Raw genomic sequence first — 21,334 nt, 5'->3', positions numbered from 1 at the left:
GAACTTCAACAAACCTCATGCAATTAGCATCAATGACAAAGCAGCCTGCTTAATTAGTAACCTATCTGTCACCATATAAATTGCTGGCTGATGTTGACTGCAGCATGCAGCATAAATGAGTGGCTTTCAATGTGGGAGGCAGTTCTAATGGGGACCACTGGATTCAAGGTTTGGACTTATGGCTATCTATTCAGAAAAATTAAAATTTCAAAATTTGATGACAATATTAATGTGGTTGAGATTTTAAAATTGTGAGGAATATGAAAAGTGATGGCAGACAGATACACTAAAACTTCAAACAACTGACAAAAATAATTGTGGAAAATATATAGGTTAAAAAAATTGAAATTTAAAATTAGCATACCTCGCCATTAGTTTGCCAATCACACAACACGTTATCTCAAGCAACTGGAAAATTCACTTATCTGCATCTACCAATCCCCATAGGTACTGGATACCAGGGGTTTACAGTATTATGTGGATAAATGTGTAGTCACCCACTTTAGATGCCTTGAAAAAAATTATACAGACTTGTTGAAGCCACACCTGGAATTTTGCACCAGCTTTCGGTCTCCTCACCAGGATAATTGTCATCAAGGGAGTACAGCACGAGAGAGACAATAGATGCTGGAAGTTGGAGCAATAAAAAGTTGCTGGAGGAACTCAACTGGTCAGGCAGCATCTGTCGAAGGAAGTAGACAGTTGACGTTTTGGGTCGAGACTCTTCATCAAGTCTGGAATGTGGTCCCAAGTGTTCATGAAGATTCTCGACCCAACACAGAGATGCTGTCTGGCCTGCCCTATTCCTCCAGAAAACTAGTTTTTGATTCCCAAGGTGGCAGGACCAACATACGAGGGGAATTTGGATTAACTAGATTTATATTCACTGAAGTGTTCTTACTGTACAAAGAGCAGTAATCTAACTGATACAAAATTCCTTTCTTTACTTTAAAAAAATATTTTAAATGATATTTAAAGTATAAACAATTGAATGGTACAATTATACAATGTTCACAAAAAAATTAAATTACAAATATGATCAAATTAAGGAATCCAGAGTTCATTCTTGATAATAAAATCAAGCATAACAAAAAAAAAGGATGTTTTTTTAAATTCAAAACCCCCTCCTCAATGCAAGGTCGAAAACTGACATATATGAATCAAGAATCACCTTCTTGGAGAGGGACAAACCAGTGCCAGAATTCCAGAACAATACATAATCTTAAGATTATGATAGTCGTCCATAAATGAGCCTCATGTCTTTTGGAATTTGATATTTGAATCCTTGATAGCAGATCTAATTTTCTTCAGGGATCTATAGGAGGGGCACTGAGCATAAAATTTCCTTGTATGCAGATGATCTTTTGCTATTTGTAGCTAGTCCAGATGCTTTTGTAACAAGCATAATTTAGTCACTTTTCAGGAATCTGCATAAAAGTGAAACTTTTACCTTTAAATGGTCCTATACCATTTTCTTTTAAGATTGTGAAGGACCAATTTAATTATCTTGGTATTACAATTACAATGAGTTATAAACATCTTTTAAAGGAAAACTTTTCTACTTTATTTAATCAAGTAAAATTGCTCTTAACAAAATGGACACGCTTTTATCCATTTCTATGATTGGTTGTTTTAATTCTATTAAAATTAATATTTTACCTAAAATTTTGTATCTTTTCCAATCTATACCAATTTTCATTCCAAATTTTTTTTTTAATTCACTTGATTCTCTTATATCTTCTTATATATGGCAAGGAAAATACCCCCGCTTAAATAAAGCTCATTTTCAGAAATCCAAAAGGATTGGTGGTTTGGCATGTCCTAATTTTAGAATATATTATTGGGCGGTCAATAATACATAACTTGATTTTTTTGTTACAAGGTGATAATCGAGTTGACTGCCCTACGTGGATAGAAATGGAACTAAATTTTGTTAAGAATTCTTCCATGTTGGCAAGTTTAGAGTCCTCTTTATCATATTCTCTATATAAATTAACTGATAATTAACACAGTTTGAGAATATGGGCACAATTTAGAAGGTTTCTTTGGATTTCAGAGTTTTTCTTTTGCCAGTCCTATTATATCCAATCACCTTTTTCAACCCTCTTTGCAAGACTCTGCCTTTAATGACGGCACAGATTGGGTATTAAATGTTTTAAAGGCATTTTTATTGACAACAATTTTACATCTTTTGAGCAATTGGTGGTAAAATTCAACTTAACTAAAATTCATTTTTTTAAGATATTTACAAATTAGACATCTTGTTCAATTTCTGATTTTCCTGTAATCCCTGAGGTGAGTGTTTTTTTTGTAAGATTTTATTTAAAAGTTTTAAGAAAATACAGAATATAGGACAATAATATATTCAATATTAAATCATACAAAAACATTCATCAGGGCTGAAAAAAAGAGTCCCCCTTATCCCAATGCCCCCTCTCCAGATTTGAAACAAAAGGAGACAGCAGGGAATAGAGGGAGAAAAAAATAGAAAAGAAAAAGCAACAGGAGCAAGGTTTGACATCTCAGAGTCACATCATTTTAAAAGTATTAAATTTTTAATAAAGAGTATACTAATTGACAAATATCAAAATAAATTATACAATCTGGGCATTTAAGTAGTCGAAATAAGGTTGCCAAATTTTGATGAACGTACTATATCTATACTTCAAGAGGAGCGGTGTGGTATGATGGCATAGGGAGAAGACATGGAAAATGCCTCTCCTGGCAGAATTAATTAATACCCGACTTTTAAAATTTTTTTAAAAGTATTGAATAATTTTTAAATTCTTTGAGAGGTCTTAAAAGATGGCTGCAAAAAAACCTAGAAAACAAACTGCAAAAAATGGCTATAACTACAATGATAGAAGAAACTGGGCCGACCTTGAAGACAGCCTTCGATCATGGTTCCTCTCCAGCCTCGGTCTACAAAGCTTCCTCGGGTAAGGATTCAAACTCCAGCGCCACCTTCTCGGGGAGCTGGAGAAGATGGCACTGGAGGATGGAAGAAAACTACAGAAATGACTGTAGAATCAACGCACATGCATGGGACTTCGCGCATGCGCACTGCGGAAGAGAGTCTGCAGATCCAACTTTTACTACGTTAGCAGGTGAAACGAGGACTAAGTAGAAAGCCTATTTACAATTTTCACCACTGGCAAAAATGGATGAAAATTTTGCTGGTGAAAGCAGATTTTGCTACTCAATTGAGAACTATTAGAGAAGAAATGACGTTAATGAAGACAGATATGGCAAAGTGTAATAAAACTGTTGATAAATTTAAAATTCAAAAATTTGAAGACAACTTTCAGGAATGTCACACGGAGGTCGAAGAATGTAGATACAGTTAACAAGATAGAAGATTATTTTATGGCATGGGGAATTCAGAAGAAAGATTTATTGCAAAAAGTTGATATGTTGGAAAATCATAGAAGAAATGATGTAAAAATTGTTGGTTTGCCTGAGGACTTTGAGGCACTAATCCAGTACAGTTTTTTTTTTTAGTTGGCTGCCCGAAATTTTGGGAACAAAGAATTATCCAAATGGTTTGGAACTTGATAGAGCACATAGAGCTCGAAGGAAAAAACTGTATCCAGGACAACCGCCACGCTCTATTTTGATTAAATGTTTACATTACCAAGATAGAGAAATGATTTTGAAAATGGCAGTTCAAAAACCCAGGGAACAACAAAGCCCTTTCATGATCCAGAATAATAGCGTATTCTTCTATGCAGATTTGAGTAGTGAAATTGTTAAAAGAAGAAAAGGATTTAACCCAGCAAAGTGAGTTTTGTGAAAGAAGGGATAGAGATTTTCTTTTTGATATCCAGCAGTTCTTAAAATATTTTTATGGACAATTTCAAGCACAATTTTTTGTTAATAAATCTGAAGCTTTGGAATTTGCCAATTCATTGCCTAATATTAAGCAGAATGGACGACAATGTTATTCATCTCAACAAATGTATAGAGATCAAGAAAAAGCAAAGGGAGGGATTCCAGCAGGAAGACAGCTGACTGAGGGTCAAGTTGAAATTAGTGATGATCAAGTCAACAGAGATCTTGAAGAAGCTTATCATACTTCAGTGACTGAATGAAATTAAATTTTGATATTCTATCTGGAGGAGCCGGATTCTTCTTTTTTTTCCGCTCCCCCCTTCAAAGGCCTTGTGCCACTAGTGGCGAGAGCCACTTCTCACAATTAAAGGATTCTTTGCTTTTGGAGTTTTTTTCTCTTTTTTCTTATATTATTTTATTATTATTTGGTGTTTGTTACTTTCTATCTTTGAATGTCTTGAAAATTGGCTGTGGAGCTGGGACGACCCGGGGTGGAGAAGAGAGTTGAATATTTTTTAAATAATATTATGGCAACATATAGTTTGAATTATGTAACATTTAGTGTGAACTGGCTTAATAATACAATTAAAAGAAAGAGAGTTTTAGCTCATATTAAGAAGTTGAAAGTAGATATTGCTTTTTTTTGCAGGAAACTCATCTAACTGAGAAAGAACATCAGAGGTTAAAGAGAGAATGCGTTGGTCAAGTTATAGCTTCGTCTTTTAATTCTAAAGCACGAGGAGAGGATATTTTAATTAATAAAATGTTTCCATTTACATCACAATCAACAGTTATTGATCCTGTTGGTAGATTTGTGTTAGTAAATTGTCAAATTTATTCAGAATCCTGAATTTTTATGAATGTGTATGCTCCTAATATAGATGATGAAAAATGTATTCAAGATGTTTTTCTTAATTTGGTAGAAGTAAATGGAAATATAATAATCGGTGGAGATTGTAATTGCTGTTTGGATCCAATTTTAGATAAATCTACAAAATCTTTAATGAAAATGAAAAAAGGTTAAAAGAATATTAATGTTAATGGAAGATTTAAATTTGGTGGCTATTTGGAGGAAATTGAATCCTAGAGAGATAGATTATTCATTTTATTCTTATCGGTTTGATTTTTATTCTAGAATAGAATTTTTTTAATTTTCAGATCAAGGAAGAGTTGAATACGTACAATATAAACTTAGAATTGTACCAGATCACTCACCATTATTAATGTTATGCTTGAATTCTGATGGAGATTTAATTTGTCACTATTAAAAAAAAGTAGAATTTTGTGACTTTATGAGAAGTCAAATACAGATGTATTTAGATACAAATATTAATTCACTTGATAATAAATTTGCTTTATAGGATGCATTAAAAGATTATTTAAGGGGCCAAATCATGTGATTCGACTAAAATTAAGAAAAATTATCTTAAGGAAGTAGATATATTAGAGAAGGAAATAGTAATTTTGGAAAAAAAATTACAAAAATACCCTTCTGAAAAAGAGAGGTTGGAATTGATAAATTAAAAAAAAATGCATTATAATTCAACTCAGACATAAGATGAGAAATTAATTGATAGAACAAAACAAAAATATTATGAATTAGAACAAGCACATCAGGTATTAGCTTGGTCATTGAAAACCAAGCAAGCATCAAGAACTATTAATGCTGTAAGAAGAATTCAAATATTACTCATAAACTACAGGATATAAATTATTCTTTTAGAAAGTATTATACGAAGTTATATTAATGTTATTCATTGAATAATGAAGGAGAAATTAATTTTTTTTACAGAAGGTTCAACTTCCATCTTTGAATTGTCAAGCATAAAAGGATTTAGATTCTCCATTTATGTTGAAAAAAGTTATTAAGGCTTTAAATTCTATGCAAAATGGTAAATCTCCTGGTGAAGATGTGTTTACATCCAAATTTTATTTTAAAAATTTAAACACTTATTGATGCCTTCATTAATGGAAGTATTAAAACAAGCGACTGTAACTTGTTCATTACCAGATTTTTCAAATGCTGTAATAACAGTAATACCTAAGAAAGATAAACATTTATTAAAAACAGAGTCTTATAGGCCTATATCATTATTGAATGTCAATTATAAGATTGCTGTTAAAGTTTTGGCTAATAGATTGAATGAATATTTACCTGAGTTGGTTCACTTAGATCAATCAGGATTTATTTAAAAAAGGTATTGTGCTGATAATATAGCTAAATTAATTAGTCTAATTCATAGCTCTCAGAAACAATTGCATGTAGCATTAGTTTTATTATTAGATGCTGAAAAGGCTTTTGACAGTTTAGAATGGAATTATTTATTTAAGGTTTTGCAAAAAATTCATGCTGTCGCCTCAAAAGCCACTGTAGAACTGACCTCTCTCTCTCTTAGAATCCTGTTTGGTTTTATTTCCTCTCTCTGCTTGTAAAAACCAGAACCCCTCCCAAAGTTCCATACCCAATCCTTAAAAGATCTTTATCAGCACGAGCTCAGACTTCTCCATCTGCAACTACTTTCCAAAGCAGTTCCATTGTCTTTTTCAAAGCCACTGGTGCCTGAATGTTTGGCTTCAGCAAAGCTCTTGCATTTTAAATGAGATGTAAAGTATAAGTATCTGTTTGTGAAGTGACCTCCACTAAACCCGCCCCTCAATCTATCTCTTTTCAAATCATATTCATATATAATATAACCCATAACAACACATAGATTAGACCAGGATTGTGGATCGATTACAATGCTGTTACAAGCTCAAAGGACCCCAAACCCCAGCTTCTCCTTCTTCCAAGTTCTCTGGATGCAGGCAATTCTTATACTGTGCACAGAATTTAACAGGTATAAAGTTCACCAGGCTTTGGTGCTCAAAAGGTAAATGTTTACCACTCAGGAAGGTTCTTGCAGGGTTTGCAGAGAGAGTTTTGCTGTTCCAGGATTTCTGCAATTGAGGTACCACCATTAGTCACCTCAATGTCTCGCTGATGAAACTTGCCCCATCAGGGTTTTCCAGATGATAACCTCTTCCTCTAGGCCACCACAAAGCTCCACTCTGTTCCTCTTATTCCAAGAGAAACATCAGATAGATAGCACTTACAGCCACCCACTGCTTTGGAACTTTTCATCTGTTCTTCCTGGATTGCACTGTGTCACACACACAAGCTGAGAGGGCTTCTCTTTTCTCTCTCCAACTGGCTTCCAGAAAGCCCATGTGACTCACTTGCAAAAATAAAACCCACCTTCTTCAGCAAACAACAGTTCTCTTCTGCACAAGCTGTTGTTAGATAAACAAAACCCAGAAGTGACCTTCCTGTAAGCACTCTGCAGAAAGATACTTGTAGTCATCCTGGCTCCAGTTCCAAACATTTTATGACATCAGTTCAATTAACATCTACTTGTGAAAGGTGCTTACATTCTCCAGAGATCTTCAGTATTTCTTCGGTCTTTCAAATAAGATCTGTTTTAAAATGTGTGTATGTATGTAACCTACTCTAAATCTTAACAAATTCCACAAAATATTATAATCATTACAATGCCCAAATCTGATTCCCATCTCTCCCTTGATCGATGTAGTGCAGATTTTGGGCTTTGATCTTGGATCATAGCATATATAGAGATAAATTTGGTTGCATTCCCCCTTCAAATTAAATTTTCCATGCCTAAGCACATTGGTAGGACCATTAGTGGTCCCCATTTTTCCCTCAAAAAAAATTGCAATTGGAGATGGCAGAAATGTGTTCTGAGGTTAATTGCTTTTAAGTCCCTCAAAAGATACAAATTGCCTCTGTACAATCTTCAATGCACCTGATACCATGTTGGTACCATGTGCGATAGCCAATATTTTGCTACCCAAGTTCATGGGTATTATTAATCTGTTTTGAGATAGAGGTGTCTTTGAAGATAAACTCTCTTTTAATCAAACAAATTGTTAAATTTTTTTCCCAAATATAAATTACATGTTTTAATAATGGGTTATTTGTTTTCCTTTTAATTAATTTTAAATTCCATTTATAAATACATTCTTCTTCCATCTCCTCTTATAGGCAAGGAAGGAATCACCTCATTTAAAAAAAAACAACAAAATGAATTTGTGCAGCTAAATATTTTATTTTAAATCTGGTCATTTTAACTCTCCCATTTTATAATCCATGCAAATTCTAGACACTTTACCTGACCAAAGGCATAAAGGAGGAGAATGCTCTTGATACATTTTTTGAATTATAACCTCCTCATAAAGGCTTAATATCTCTCATCTCTGACAATGTGGGTAATTTAAGACAAGCCTCATTAGTTAAATCCTGGGAACAGGATTCGAACCTTTCACTCTCCAATGAAGTTTGGAATCCTATTTTTAATCTGATTAACACTACTTCCTTTTGTGCACGGCATTGTTTGCTGCACTTTAAAGTGGTCCACAGAGCACACGTCTATTTAGATATGAATCCTTTATGTGACAAATGTAAAGCAGGTGATGCCTCTTCAGTTCATATATTCTGGAATTGCCTTAGCTTAGAAAACATTTTGGAAGGTTGTTTTCAAACTTCATTGGTGATTTGAAATTTAAAATTGGAACCTTGCCCTTTAATTGCTCTTTTCGGAATATCTCAAGAAGGTGATGACTTCCACTCAGGGCTGAATTTTATCTTTTCTTTCATTGATAGCCAGATGTGCAATATTCATAAAATTGAAAGATAATACCCCACCTACTCATACACAATGACTAAACGGTATTATGTCTTGCTTAAATTTAGATACAAAATTCCAATAGCACTGCAACCTCTAAATGGGACTAGTGGTGTCTGAAGTTAAGTGCTCCAGCTTCAGGTTACAGGGAAAGAAATTTAGGACAAAGATGAGGAGGATGTGAACCAGTGGATTTTCCAACACAAAAGCCATACAATCAAGTTGGTGAGTAGTTTTTTTTTAAAAGCTGACAAATTCTTCCAACAAAAAATTGATGAAGTACAGAGACTGAGTGGAAATAAATATTGAGTTAGAGGATCAGCCATGAGCAGTCTGAATGGCAGAGGTAGCTCCGAAGGCCCAAATGACCTATTCCTGTTCCAGTTTTCTACATCTGCAAATTACTGGCCTGCATTATTTTGGAGCACATTACTAATTTTTAAGTCTACAACCACCAAGGGCAGCAGGTGCACAGGAAAACTATCACCTCCACATTCTCTTGCAAAATACACACCTTCCTGAACAAAATAACATAAGAAATAGGAGCAAATGGAGGACATTCGGCCCATCAAGCCTGCTCCTCCATTCAATTAGATCATGGCTGATCTGATGATAGGCCCATCTCCACTAACCTGCCTTTTCCCCGTATCCCTCAATTCCCCCATGTAAAAATCTAACCAAAATTGTCAGTGGAGGTAGCCTCTACTACTTCAATGGATAGTGAATTAGGAGGAGTCACGTGATGGAATAATGGCCAGTCGGGGAACTCCAGCCCTCTCCAGAAAAGTAAAATAAAGACAGTGAAAAAACGAAGGCACAAACACAAAAACCAAAATAAAGTGAAAATAAAGGTGTGGAGAAAATGGCAGCGAAAAAAGAAAAGTCAAATGCAACGGGAAGAAGAGAAGAAGAAAGGACGTTGGAAGAAGAAGGTGAAGGCCTTACCTGTCCGAGGAGGCCCGCCGCGGAGAGAGAAGCCCACTCCCTAAGGTCAGTTGAAGTCCTGAACTCGGGACTACAAAAACGACTCCTCGCGCATGCGCGATGTGCAAGACAAAAATAACACTGATGAGAGGGGGGACCAGCTGAGGAGTCGATCTCCACAGTTGAGAATGACAGCCACAACAAAACAGCAAGAGGAAGACACAGAAAATAACAAGAGCAAGAAAGAAGAGAGTAAAAAGAAATCAAAGAAACAACAGATGACCAACCTAGAGTAAGAAGACCAGCAGCAAGACACTTCTAATAAAAATAAGACCAAAAATACCCAACAAAATAAAACAAACAAACCAACAAGAAAACCAGAAGAGACAGAGGCAAAGGACACAGATCCTGGAATGGACTCAGAAGAAGAGGAAGAACACAGAGAAATGGAAGATGAAGGGAAGGGCAAGACAATGGATATTTTTTTTTAAAGAATATATGGAATCAGTAAAAGAATGGCAGACACAAGAATTCAGTGAAATAAAAATAAGAGTAAAAAGTACAGAAGAAAAAATGAATAGATTAGAGATCATGTCAGATATAGGAAAAAGAGTGGACAAGGTGGAAGAACGAGAAACAGCCGTAGAAATGGAAGTAGAGGACTTAAAAAAGAAATTAGAAGAATCTGATAAAAAAGTTAAAGAGACACAAGAGCTGTTAGCTCAGAAGATAGATATAATGGAAAATTATAATAGAAGAAACAATATAAAGATAGTGGGCCTTAAGGAGAATGAAGAAGGCAAGAATATGAGAGAATTTATAAAAGAATGGATCCCCAGGGTCCTAGGAAGACCAGAACTACAGGAAGAAATGGAAATAGAAAGGGCACACAGAACATTAGCCCCTAAACCACAACCACAACAAAAACAAAGATCCATTCTAGTAAAATTCTTAAGATATACAACAAGAGAAAATATATTGGAGAAAGCAATGAGGAAAATAAGAGAAGACAAAAAACCACTGGAATACAAAGGTCAAAAAAATTTTTTCTATCCAGATATAAGTTTTGAACTCCTGAAGAAGAGGAAGGAGTTTAATGCAGCAAAAACGATCCTATGGAAAAAAAGGTTATAAATTTATGTTAAAATACCCAGCAGTACTTTTATTCCGGGGCAGCAAAACAGACTATTCTCGGATCCGGAGGAAGCAAGAAAATTTGCAGAACAACTACAAAACAGAGAGAGGAAGATATGTAACGAGAACAAAAATGACCACAAACTATATGTATGTGTGTATGTAGGTGTGTATATATATAAATATATATATATATATATGTGTGTGTATGTATATATTAAAAAAAAAGAATATAGGTAAGAACTAAGAAGGGAAAGAAAGGGAAGAAAGGAAGTATGGGGGAATTAAGAGGGTGACCTTTGTTGTATATGAAAATTAAAATCTTTACTGGGGGGGGCTGGGTGGGGAAGAGTTACAGTCACTGCAAAATCAGTTGATGCTTGTGAGTGAATTCGCAAATCCAAATGGAGAGGGGAGATGTAGTTGCCCGACAAGGGATAAAGGGCAACTCAGGAAGGGGAGGGGAGAATGGGGTTAAAAAAATTTTATATAGGAGAATAAGGGAAACGTTTTATGTTTTAGAAATGTTGTCTTATAAAGTGTTCAAAAAAAGAAAGCAGAAATGGATAAGAAGGAAAGGTGATGATGAGGAAACGGAAAGGAAAGATAAACAAAGTATGAAATAGCTATGTTGAACTATATGACTTTAAATATTAACAGAATACATAACCAAATCAAAAGGAAGAAACTGCTAAATTTACTGAAAAAATAAAAAATTGATATAGCATTCGTGCAAGAAACACACTTAACTGAAGGGGAGCACAAGAAATTAAAGAGAGATTGGATAGGACATGTAACAGCAGCGTCATATAATTCAAAAGCTAGAGGAGTAGCTATATTAATCAGTAAAAATGTACCAATTAAAATAGAAGAGGAAATAATAGATCCAGCAGGGAGATATGTAATGATAAAATGTCAGATATATTGGGAGTTTTGGAATTTACTCAATGTATATTCACCTAACGAAGAAGATCAAAAATTTATGCAAGATATTTTTTTGAAGATAGCAGACACGCAAGGGAACATACTAATAGGAGGGGATTTCAACCTTAATTTGGATTCAAACATGGATAAAACTGGGAAAAAGTTAACAGAAAGAACAAAGTAACCAAATTTATAATTAAATCGATGCAAGAAATGCAACTTTTGGATATATGGAGGAAACAACACCCAAAGGAAAAGGAATATTCATATTATTCAGGTAGACATAAAACATATTCAAGAATAGACCTATTCATGTTATCAGCTTGCATGCAAGACAGAGTTAGGAAAACAGAATATAAAGCTAGAATATTATTGGACCACTCACCCCTGATATTGACAATAGAGTTAGAGGACCTCCCTCCAAGAATGTATAGATGGAGATTAAACTCCATGCTACTTAAAAGGCAGGATTTTAGAGAATTCATTGAAAGACAAATTAAAATGTACTTTGAAATATAATACGGAATCAGTGAAAGATAAGTTTATACTATGGGACGCAATGAAAGCGTTCATCAGAGGGCAAATAATAAGTTATGTAACCAAGATGAAGAAGGACTACAATCAGGAAACAGAGCAGTTGGAAAGGGAAATAGCAAATATAGAAAAAGAATTAGCAATGAAGGAAGACACAACTAAAAGAAGAGAATTGGCAGATAAAAAAATAAAATATGAAACACTACAAACATACAAGGTGGAGAAGAACATAATGAAGACAAAACAGAAATATTATGAACTAGGAGAAAAACACACAAAATTCTAGCGTGGCAGCTTAAGACAGAACAAACTAAGAGAATGGTATTGGCATCAAGGAAAAAAGATAAACAAATCACATATAATCCAACGGAGATTAATGAAAACTTCAGAGAATTCTACGAACAATTATACCAAACTGAAAACGAAGGGAAAGAAGACAAAATAGATGAATTTTTAACTAAAATTTAACTACCAAAATTACAAACAGAGGAACAAAATAAATTAACAGAACCATTTGAAATAGTAGAAATACAAGAGATAATAAAAAAACTACCGAATAATAAAACACCAGGAGAGGATCGATTCCCAATAGAATTCTATAAAACATTTAAATATTTATTAATTCCTCCCCTCCTGGAAGTAATCAACCAGATTGATAAAACACAAAGCTTACCAGATTCATGCAAAACAGCAATAATTACAGTAATACCAAAGACAGGGAAAGATCCACTCGCACCAGTGACATATAGACCAATATCTTTACTTAACACAGATTATAAGATAATAGCTAAACTATTAGCAAACAGATTAGCCAACTATGTACCAAAAATAGTAAATCTAGATCAAACTGGATTTATTAAAAAAAGACGAATAAAAGACAATATTTGTAAATTTATTAACTTAATTCATGCAGTAGAAGGAAATAAAGCTCCAACAGTAGCGGTTGCTTTAGACGCAGAGAAGGCCTTTGACAGGGTAGAATGGAATTATTTATTCAAAGTACTAAAAAAATTCAGCTTACCAGAGAAATATATTAATTGGATTAAAGCATTATATAAGGGGCCATTGGCGAAAGTGACAGTAAATGGATATATATCAAAACAATTTAACTTAAGCAGATCAACAAGGCAGGGATGCCCACTATTGCCCTTATTGTTCGCGTTAGCCATAGAACCACTAGCAGAACTGATAAGAACAGAAAATAAAATAAAAGGGATAAGAATAAAAGACAAGGAATATAAAATCAGTTTATTTGCAGATGACGTTATAGTATACTTAACAGAACCAGAACTATCAATAAAAGAATTACATAAGAAATTGAAGGAATATGGAGAAGTGTCGGGATACAAGATTAACGCAAATAAAATGAAGCAATGCCAATGAATAATGTGGATTTCTCAAAATTTAAGAAAGAATCACCATTCAGATGGCAAATGCAAGCAATGCGATACCTAGGTATACAAATAAATAAAAACCTCGGCCATCTATATAAACTCAATTATTATTCACTAATGAAAAAATTACAGGACGACTTCGAGCATTGGAAAGACTTACCACTAACACTAATAGGAAGGATAAACTGTATTAAAATGAACATTTTCCCAAGGATACAATACCTATTTCAGGCATTGCCAATACACTTGACAGAGAAATTCTTCAAGGAGTTAAAGAAAATAATAAGGAATTTTTTATGGAAAGGGGGGAAACCGAGGATAGCACTAGATAAATTAACAGAATGGTATAAACAAGGAGGCTTACAACTGCCAAACTTTAAAAATTATTATAGAGCCTCACAATTAAGATACCTATCAGATTTTTATCAAACAAGGGAAAAGCCAGATTGGACTAGATTAGAACTAGATAAAATACGGGAGAAGATACCTGAACATATATTATATAAATGGTATGAAAAATTGGTACAACGTAGGAATTCTCCAGTATTACATCATTTGCTCAATATTTGGAAGAAGATTCATGTAGAAAGGAATAAAACAAATTACCAACTACCAAAACTAATACTGACGCAAAATCAGCTAATCCCTTTTACAATAGATAACCTTTCCTTTAGAGAATGGGAGAAAAAAGGATCAAAAGAATAGAAAATTGCTTTTCAGAAAATAAATTATTATCCTTTGAACAAATGAAGGATAAATATAATATAACTCACGAAACAGTGTTGGCATACTACCAACTGAAATCCTACTTGAAGGACAAATTGGGAAGCTGTCTGAGGTTACCAGAGGGAAGTAATTTTGAATATGTGATTACAGACACAATGATAATCAAAAAATTTGTAACAAACATGTATATTAAACTACAAGAAAAGGAGAATGAGGAAACAAATGGTAAAACTAAACAAAAATGGGAACAAGATCTAAACAAAGATAAAGAAGGAAACATGGGAGAAGTTAAGCTCAGGAACTATGAGAAATACAATAAATACGAGGTTATGTATGATAGAATATAACTGGATACACAGGCTATATATTACACCTCAAAAGTTCAATAAATGGGACCTAACAGTATCTGACAGATGTTTTCGCTGTAAAAAGGAAATGGGAACAACAATTCATGCAATATGGACATGTGAGTAAGTGAAAAAATTTTGGGAAGATCTCAACCAGATATTCAATAAAATCACAGAAAGCAATATACCAAAAAACCCAGAGATATTCCTCCTAAATAACATAAAAAACAAAGAATTTGGACTTGATTTGGATGGTGCACAAAAAAGATTTATTATGATAGCCCAAGCTGTAGCAAAAAAATGTATTATGTCAGCCTGGAAATTGGAAGATAACTTGAGAATACAACAATGGTATATAGAAATGAATAAATGTATTCCATTAGAAAAAATAACATATAATTTAAGAAATAATATTACAATATTTGAACAAATATGGGAGCCATACATGAAACATAATAGAGAAAATCTACCGGGGACATCTACCATCTAAAATGACAGAATGAGAAGAGAATGAAAAGAACTGACTCAGTGGAATTTCTTGTTTGTTTTTATTGAGTGACAACATTGTTTGACGGGATTAATGTATCCTATTTTCTGAACTTTGGATGAATGGGAGGGGAGGTAGGGAGGGAGGGAGGGGGACGAAAACAACATTGTATATGTTCAAGAGGGAAAATGTATGTATCTTGATCAATGTGGTTTATAGTGTGAAAAAATTTTAAAAATTTAAAAATGGACAGTGAATTCCATGGATTCACCACCCTCTGGGAAAAGCAGTTCCTCCTCATCTCCATCCTAAATCTACTACCCTGGATCTTGAGGCCACGTCCCCTAGTTCTGGTCTCCTCCACCAATGGGAACAACTTCCCTACCTTTCAGATATAGAGAAATTGTGAAACTTTCCTCCTAACATCATTAATTAATCTTCACCAGGAGAACTGGAGTAATTCAAGGTGGTTCACTGCTCCCTTCTAAAACATGGGTGGACACAAAGGTGCTGGCCTTGTAACCTACATCAAAATTTTGAAACATTCATATCGAATTTAAAAATTAGATATCTCAGGCATGTCTGATCAATTAGGCTGTTGTGGCATCATGTCAAATAAAGAGCAAGTAAATTATCCCTAAGATAACATCATGAGAAATCAATTAACTGGACATTGACATGCATACCACTGTTCTTGGTCACACACCCATCCCAACTACTTCTGAAGCTGCAAGGATGAGATCAAAAGACAATCAGCCTCTCAACACTCTCTTTCCTCAGATTCGAAGGGCAGTAAAAATCATGACTAATTACTGATTGAGGTTATTGAAATATGGAATAAATAGTGCAGTGACATCATATATGCAAAGTACTTCATACAGTAAATGAGATAAGAACATAAGCAATAGGAGCAGGAGTCGGCCATCCGGCCCCTTAAGCCTTCTCTACCATTCAATTAGATCATGGCTGATCTGATGATAGGCTTATCTCTCCACCATATCCCTTAATTTCACCACTATGTAAAAATCTGTCCTACTTTGTCTAAAATATACTGATGTAGCCTCCATTGCTTCAATGGGCGAACAAGAGTTGATAATATGATAAAATGTCACATTGCTTATTTCCTATTTCTGAAGCACAAAAGGAAACTTTTCCAGATGTTGCAGTTGAACAACAATTATTCAGAGAACATTTCAAGGTATCATTTTACAAACGAGGATCATTGGGGTGTCAAAGCAACAAAATGCATTCGATGCAGTCTAGACAGCATTTTAAGCACCAAAAAAATAGCTTTGTTAGTTTAATGTGATCCTGCAATAAACAAAACAAACCTTGAATCGCGAATGCTGACAGCTGTACTGATGTATCATAAGGACATTCCAACCTGGTTTGTTGGAGGAAAGGAAAATAATTTAGTTTGATAGTAGTAATTGGGAGAAAAACTCATCATTCCAGGCATGATATAATCATGTAACAGGATATTGATGTCTGCCCAGAATTTGTCAATGTAATTTGGCCATCCTCACCAGATATAATATTTTTCTGTAACAAACTCTGATCACATTTATCAACATCATGTTTGTTAACTTCATAAATTAAAGTTGAATGGGTTCAGATGGAAATGTGTCGGCTTTTCAAAAACACGTTATTTCCACTTCTTTACCTTAGGTTTTATATTGATGACTGGCACGGTTAAGTATCAAATTATGGAATTGATTGATATTAGCCTTGAACATGAAACAGCACAGCTGCCTAAAATGTCAAACAGAAAAGGAGCAACATCTGAAAGTCCAACATTCTTTCCCAGCAACACCCTGAATGTGACATGTCACAATTCCTCCTTCACTGCTACTTTGTGGTCTTGGAACTCTATCATAGAGTAATTTGGGAGCTCCACCATTACAAAAACTACAACAATTCAAGGTGAAGCCTGACAGGTCTATTTAGGATATTAATTGAGAACTTCACTGCATTCTCCACATGCTGAAGAAAACATGTTATTGAAAATATCTGTGCACTAGACTGGGAGAAATCCCATACTTAATATTTGAGTTCCACTTATCAGTCAAATGAACACACGAGGATTGTGTGCAGCTCTGGTCATCCGGCTGTGGTGAAGATGTTACCAGTTACCATCCAGAGCCAATCCAGAAGAGGCACAGGCCAATCGACAATGGGAGTAATCACTGTCCAGTCTGCAGTAGTTTTTACCCATGATTGGGCCAAAGGTTATTAGCTGAATCTGTCAAGTGTGACAGATGGGGAAAATCAAGTCTAGGGAGCTTCTGGTGTGAATAACCCTAGGTCCCATCATTCAGCCATATTTACACTTGATTTCCATCACTAAAGAACAATCGAGCGCTGACATCCAAATTACTCAAAAACAGGATGAACTTCGTTCCTTACAAAGCAAGACTCTGGTAAAACATTATCAAGCATTACTTACTTGCCACTCAGAATATCTTGCTTCAACTGCAGTACAAACAAGTATCTGCAACAAAAAAAGATTCAGAGAAACTAGAAAGATAACAAATACCTGTACATGTTTCTGTTAATCAGCAAGTTCTAATCTGGAATATACTTCTTGAAATAGTAAAAACACAAAATGCTGGAGAAGTTCAGCAGGTTAAACAGTGTCCTTTGTGTAGCAAAGGCAAAGATATAGAACTGACATTCCAGGCTTGAGCCCTTCATCAAAGATTTGTATGTATCTTTGTCTTTGCTACATAAAGGACACAGTTTGACCTGCTGAGTTTCTCCAGCATTTTGTGTTTTTAACTTCAACCACCATGTCTACAGAATTTTGTGACTTACTCCTTGAAATAGTGATAGACATGATACAATGGGGAAAGACTAAAGACTGAAGGGAAGACACTAAAATAACAGAGGGGGGTGTAACTACAAGGTACCACAGTAGAATAGAAAACAAATGTAACAATGCACAATGATGGATATGACACTAACGATGTAAAAAGATTTTGAATGGTTTTCTTTTGTAAATAATTTATTGTGAATGAAATTTATTTTTGGAAAAATTTATGGAAATAATTTTTCATTACTTTGAAGAGCAGATGAGACAGGGTAATTAGATAACTCTTTTGAGCAGATGAGCCAAATGAACTCCTCCTTTGCTGTTTTAAACGATGATGAACATAGGTAGTGAACCAGAAACTAATTATTAAAAAATAGCAACATATGAAAGAAATATCCCTGCAAAAGGAAAAGCTGCAGTAAAGGTGAAATAAATTCACACAATGACAGCCAAAAAAAGCAAAAATAAAAGCCCAGAAAACAATTCAAACATGGAAAGGTTTTTAACCACAAAGTCGATGATATGATTACTCAATCGCGTGACACAAGGGCATGTTGTCAAAGGTCTGTGTGTGACGGTTTGAGTACCAGCTGGGGCACAGAAGCAGACAAGAAGGTCACAGAATCTGGCCAGGTCACAGCAGTGAAGCAATCAATTTCACACTCACATCCAATTACCCAAAAGAATTGCAAACACACCGGCTGGTTTTAAGATAGCAAACATTCCAAATGGGAACAAGCACAAATTTGATAATGTGTACATAAAGCATTCAGTGTTCTGGGTCATTAGAACACAGTAGTTAATGGTTCTGAAGATGTTGAAATGCAATATTTTTAAAACCCATTTTGAACAATAAAGCAAATCTCACAATTGAATCACTGATTATTGACGTTACCTAATCACCCAGAATTTCTTGGAGCACATCCACCGAGGCAACTGGTCTCCAAAACCAGTTCCACTTTCTCGTGTCTTCTGTCTGGTCGTACAACTATGGGAAGTATGTGGAGGATTTTGGAGAGGGTGAAGAAGCAGTTCACCAGTATGTTGTCTGGACTGGAATAAATTAACTATGAGACCTTGGGTAAAGTTAAGATTGACTGCTCTAGAGAAAACATTCTCAACGGGAGCCATATATTGCCCCCTCCGTGGGCCACGGCACATTTAAGGGGGCTACAGAACTGAAGTCATAAAATACTAATGTTTTTTATGTAATTGGTAAAGAGAAGTATGGAAGAAACCAACTAAACTTGACTGCTTCACAGGGAAGAGGGGCCATGAACTTTGAGCAGAGTCCTAAGGGAGCCACAGAGAATGAAAATTGGTTGCCCTAGGGCATCAGATGCCAAAGGCAATGAGAGAAATTGATGATAGGGTAGAGTGTCAATCTCCCCTCCACCCCCCCCCCCCACCCCCAGAGTGGGAGCGTCATACACCAGAGAGAGAATAAGTTTAAGGTGAGAGGGGAGAAACAAAGACCTGAGGGGCAAGTTTTTTTTTCTCCCACAGAGAGGGTGGTGGTTAATAAAAGAGCTGCCAGAGAAAGTGGTAGGACAGAACATGATTCTGTTTATAAGGCATTTAGATAGGGACTTGGATTACCACAATGGGTATTATTGTTGTCATGGAGAAGTTGAGTCAAAGTGACAGTTTCTGAGCCATACAACTCCAATTCTATAGACCTTTTTCCACTGGCATTCCAGTTAATTGGCCGTGCAGTGTCCCAGGATAGGAAGCTGTTTGTGCTGTTTCCACTGGGCTATCTTTAACTGGAACACAACTCATCCTAGTGATCAGAGAGTCTACCTTCAACTGGAAATGGGTGACTTTCTGCTGTCCTTTTTCCACTGGTTTAATCAGCACGCCAGTGTCAACTGATGCTGGGAATATGAGTAGGGGTAGAGGCCGTCAATCATCAGCATGTAATGATGCGATTTGATGCTGGTGTGCCAAGTTTTCTTTTTTCCACTGGACCCTGTCCCAGTTAATTTCCCGTTAATTCTTAGGACAATGTGCCAGTGGAAAAGGGGCTATTCAGCCTTTGATTAAAAATTTGAATGGAGTTTTAATCTCAAGCCAAGGTTGAATTCTAAGTCAGTGCTTGCCAACACTTCCCATTTCCTTGATTACTCCCACCACTAAGTGAAATATTAAGATTCCATGACTTCTACTTTTTTTTCCCCCCAGAAATAAACCATCACTAAATCTCAGGAGCATTATTGGTCAATTAACCTTACAGGAAAATTATAATTTATATGTACATTCATTTTGTGCATGTGCTTTGCAGACCAACAGGTGCCAGCATGCCTTTCAAGAATCAGAGAATTATTATCCAATACTGAGCATACACTATTGGGAACACAAACTGCAGATTTAAACACACCCCTGGCAACAAAAGCCATCTAATCCCTCAGCCCTCAAAACCATCTTAAATGAAACAGGGGTTAATTAGGATTTTGCTAACACGCTTGCGTTAGACCAAGAAGAGGTTCCATGCTGGACTGCTTCCAACTGCAGATAATACAATTTTTATTGATCAACATCCAACAGGAACTATCCTCAGTGCAAGCAAAAATCAAAACACTCGGGCTTTGCTGGTTAACAGATCAAAAGTCACAGATTCAATTGCCTGTTGTGGCTGTAGATTAGAAAGATAGGAACGGGGACATCGATGACCGATGCGGAGGTTAACTGTGATATCAAGTCAAATGTCATCTGATTGCACAGTACAACCTGACAAAACAGCATTCTTTGGTCTTTGGTGCAAAACATGCAGACACATTGTCTGGTTATCTGTTATACGCTGGCAGCTTCAACTCCAATTGATGAGCACAGACACTGGTGATCACTTCCATAGTTGCTTGTTGTTATCTTGGTACCTCAGCCTCCAGGCAACTGTATAGATAGAAAGTAGTCTTTGGCTTTCTGTTGTACTCCAAATATTTGGTTCCAATAACTACAGTCAGCGTGACGCTATTGCATCGCCAGTGACCCAGGTTCAAATCCAGCTCTGCCTATAAGGAGATTGTATGTTCTTCCGTTGTCTGCATGGGTTTTCCCTGGGTACTCCAGTTTCCTCCCACCCTCCAAAAAGCACCAGATTGTAGGTAAATTTGGGTGTAATTGGGCAGCACAAGTTTAAATGGCCAGAATTGGCTGCAACCCTGCTGAAAACATAATTTTGAGAAATTAAACTACAAAGGAACCAAATGCCAAGAATACAATGCAGCAGTCAGCCAGCATCCCAGCACCCATTAACTACTTCTGGCCAAAGTCCAAGTTCTCCTTCAGCTTCTTTACAACGTGCAAAACAGAAGCAGAAAAATAAATGAAAAGTTTAACTGAGACCATTGCACATTTACGACACAACTCTCAAATGGGAAATGATTGAAACATTTTCTTACCTCGTTAATTCTTCATGGAGATTGTTAGGCTCAGATGAATAAAACTTTACACGGAGATGAAGACAGTATGGTGAACCAACTTCAAAGGGAATTAAAAACAGATTGAATTTGCACACCAGAACAGAAATATCCAAATTCTCT

The 21,334-nt window shown here is 35.5% G+C and overlaps 1 protein-coding gene across 7 annotated transcripts in view; it reads right to left on the bottom strand.

Annotated features, from left to right (window-relative positions):
• The window catches only part of epb41l5 (erythrocyte membrane protein band 4.1 like 5), a 208,660-nt gene that overhangs the window by 121,210 nt on the left and 66,116 nt on the right, over positions 1–21,334 (bottom strand). For all 7 annotated transcript variants that reach the window (XR_011356619.1, XR_011356621.1, XR_011356620.1 and 4 more), the window contains 3 exons: positions 21,194–21,272; positions 17,427–17,471; positions 16,312–16,364 (listed from right to left, as the gene is read on the bottom strand). Coding sequence is in view for 4 of the 7 variants with exons in the window: in XM_069934871.1 (XP_069790972.1) it covers positions 16,312–16,364; positions 17,427–17,471; positions 21,194–21,272 (177 nt within the window). In the remaining 3 variants the exon portion in view is untranslated. The remainder of the gene's footprint in view (positions 1–16,311; positions 16,365–17,426; positions 17,472–21,193; positions 21,273–21,334) is intronic.

This window comes from Narcine bancroftii, chromosome 4 (assembly GCF_036971445.1).
Source record: "Narcine bancroftii isolate sNarBan1 chromosome 4, sNarBan1.hap1, whole genome shotgun sequence".
Lineage (NCBI taxonomy): Eukaryota > Metazoa > Chordata > Chondrichthyes > Torpediniformes > Narcinidae > Narcine > Narcine bancroftii.
This window is presented reverse-complemented; position numbering and strand designations above follow the sequence as displayed.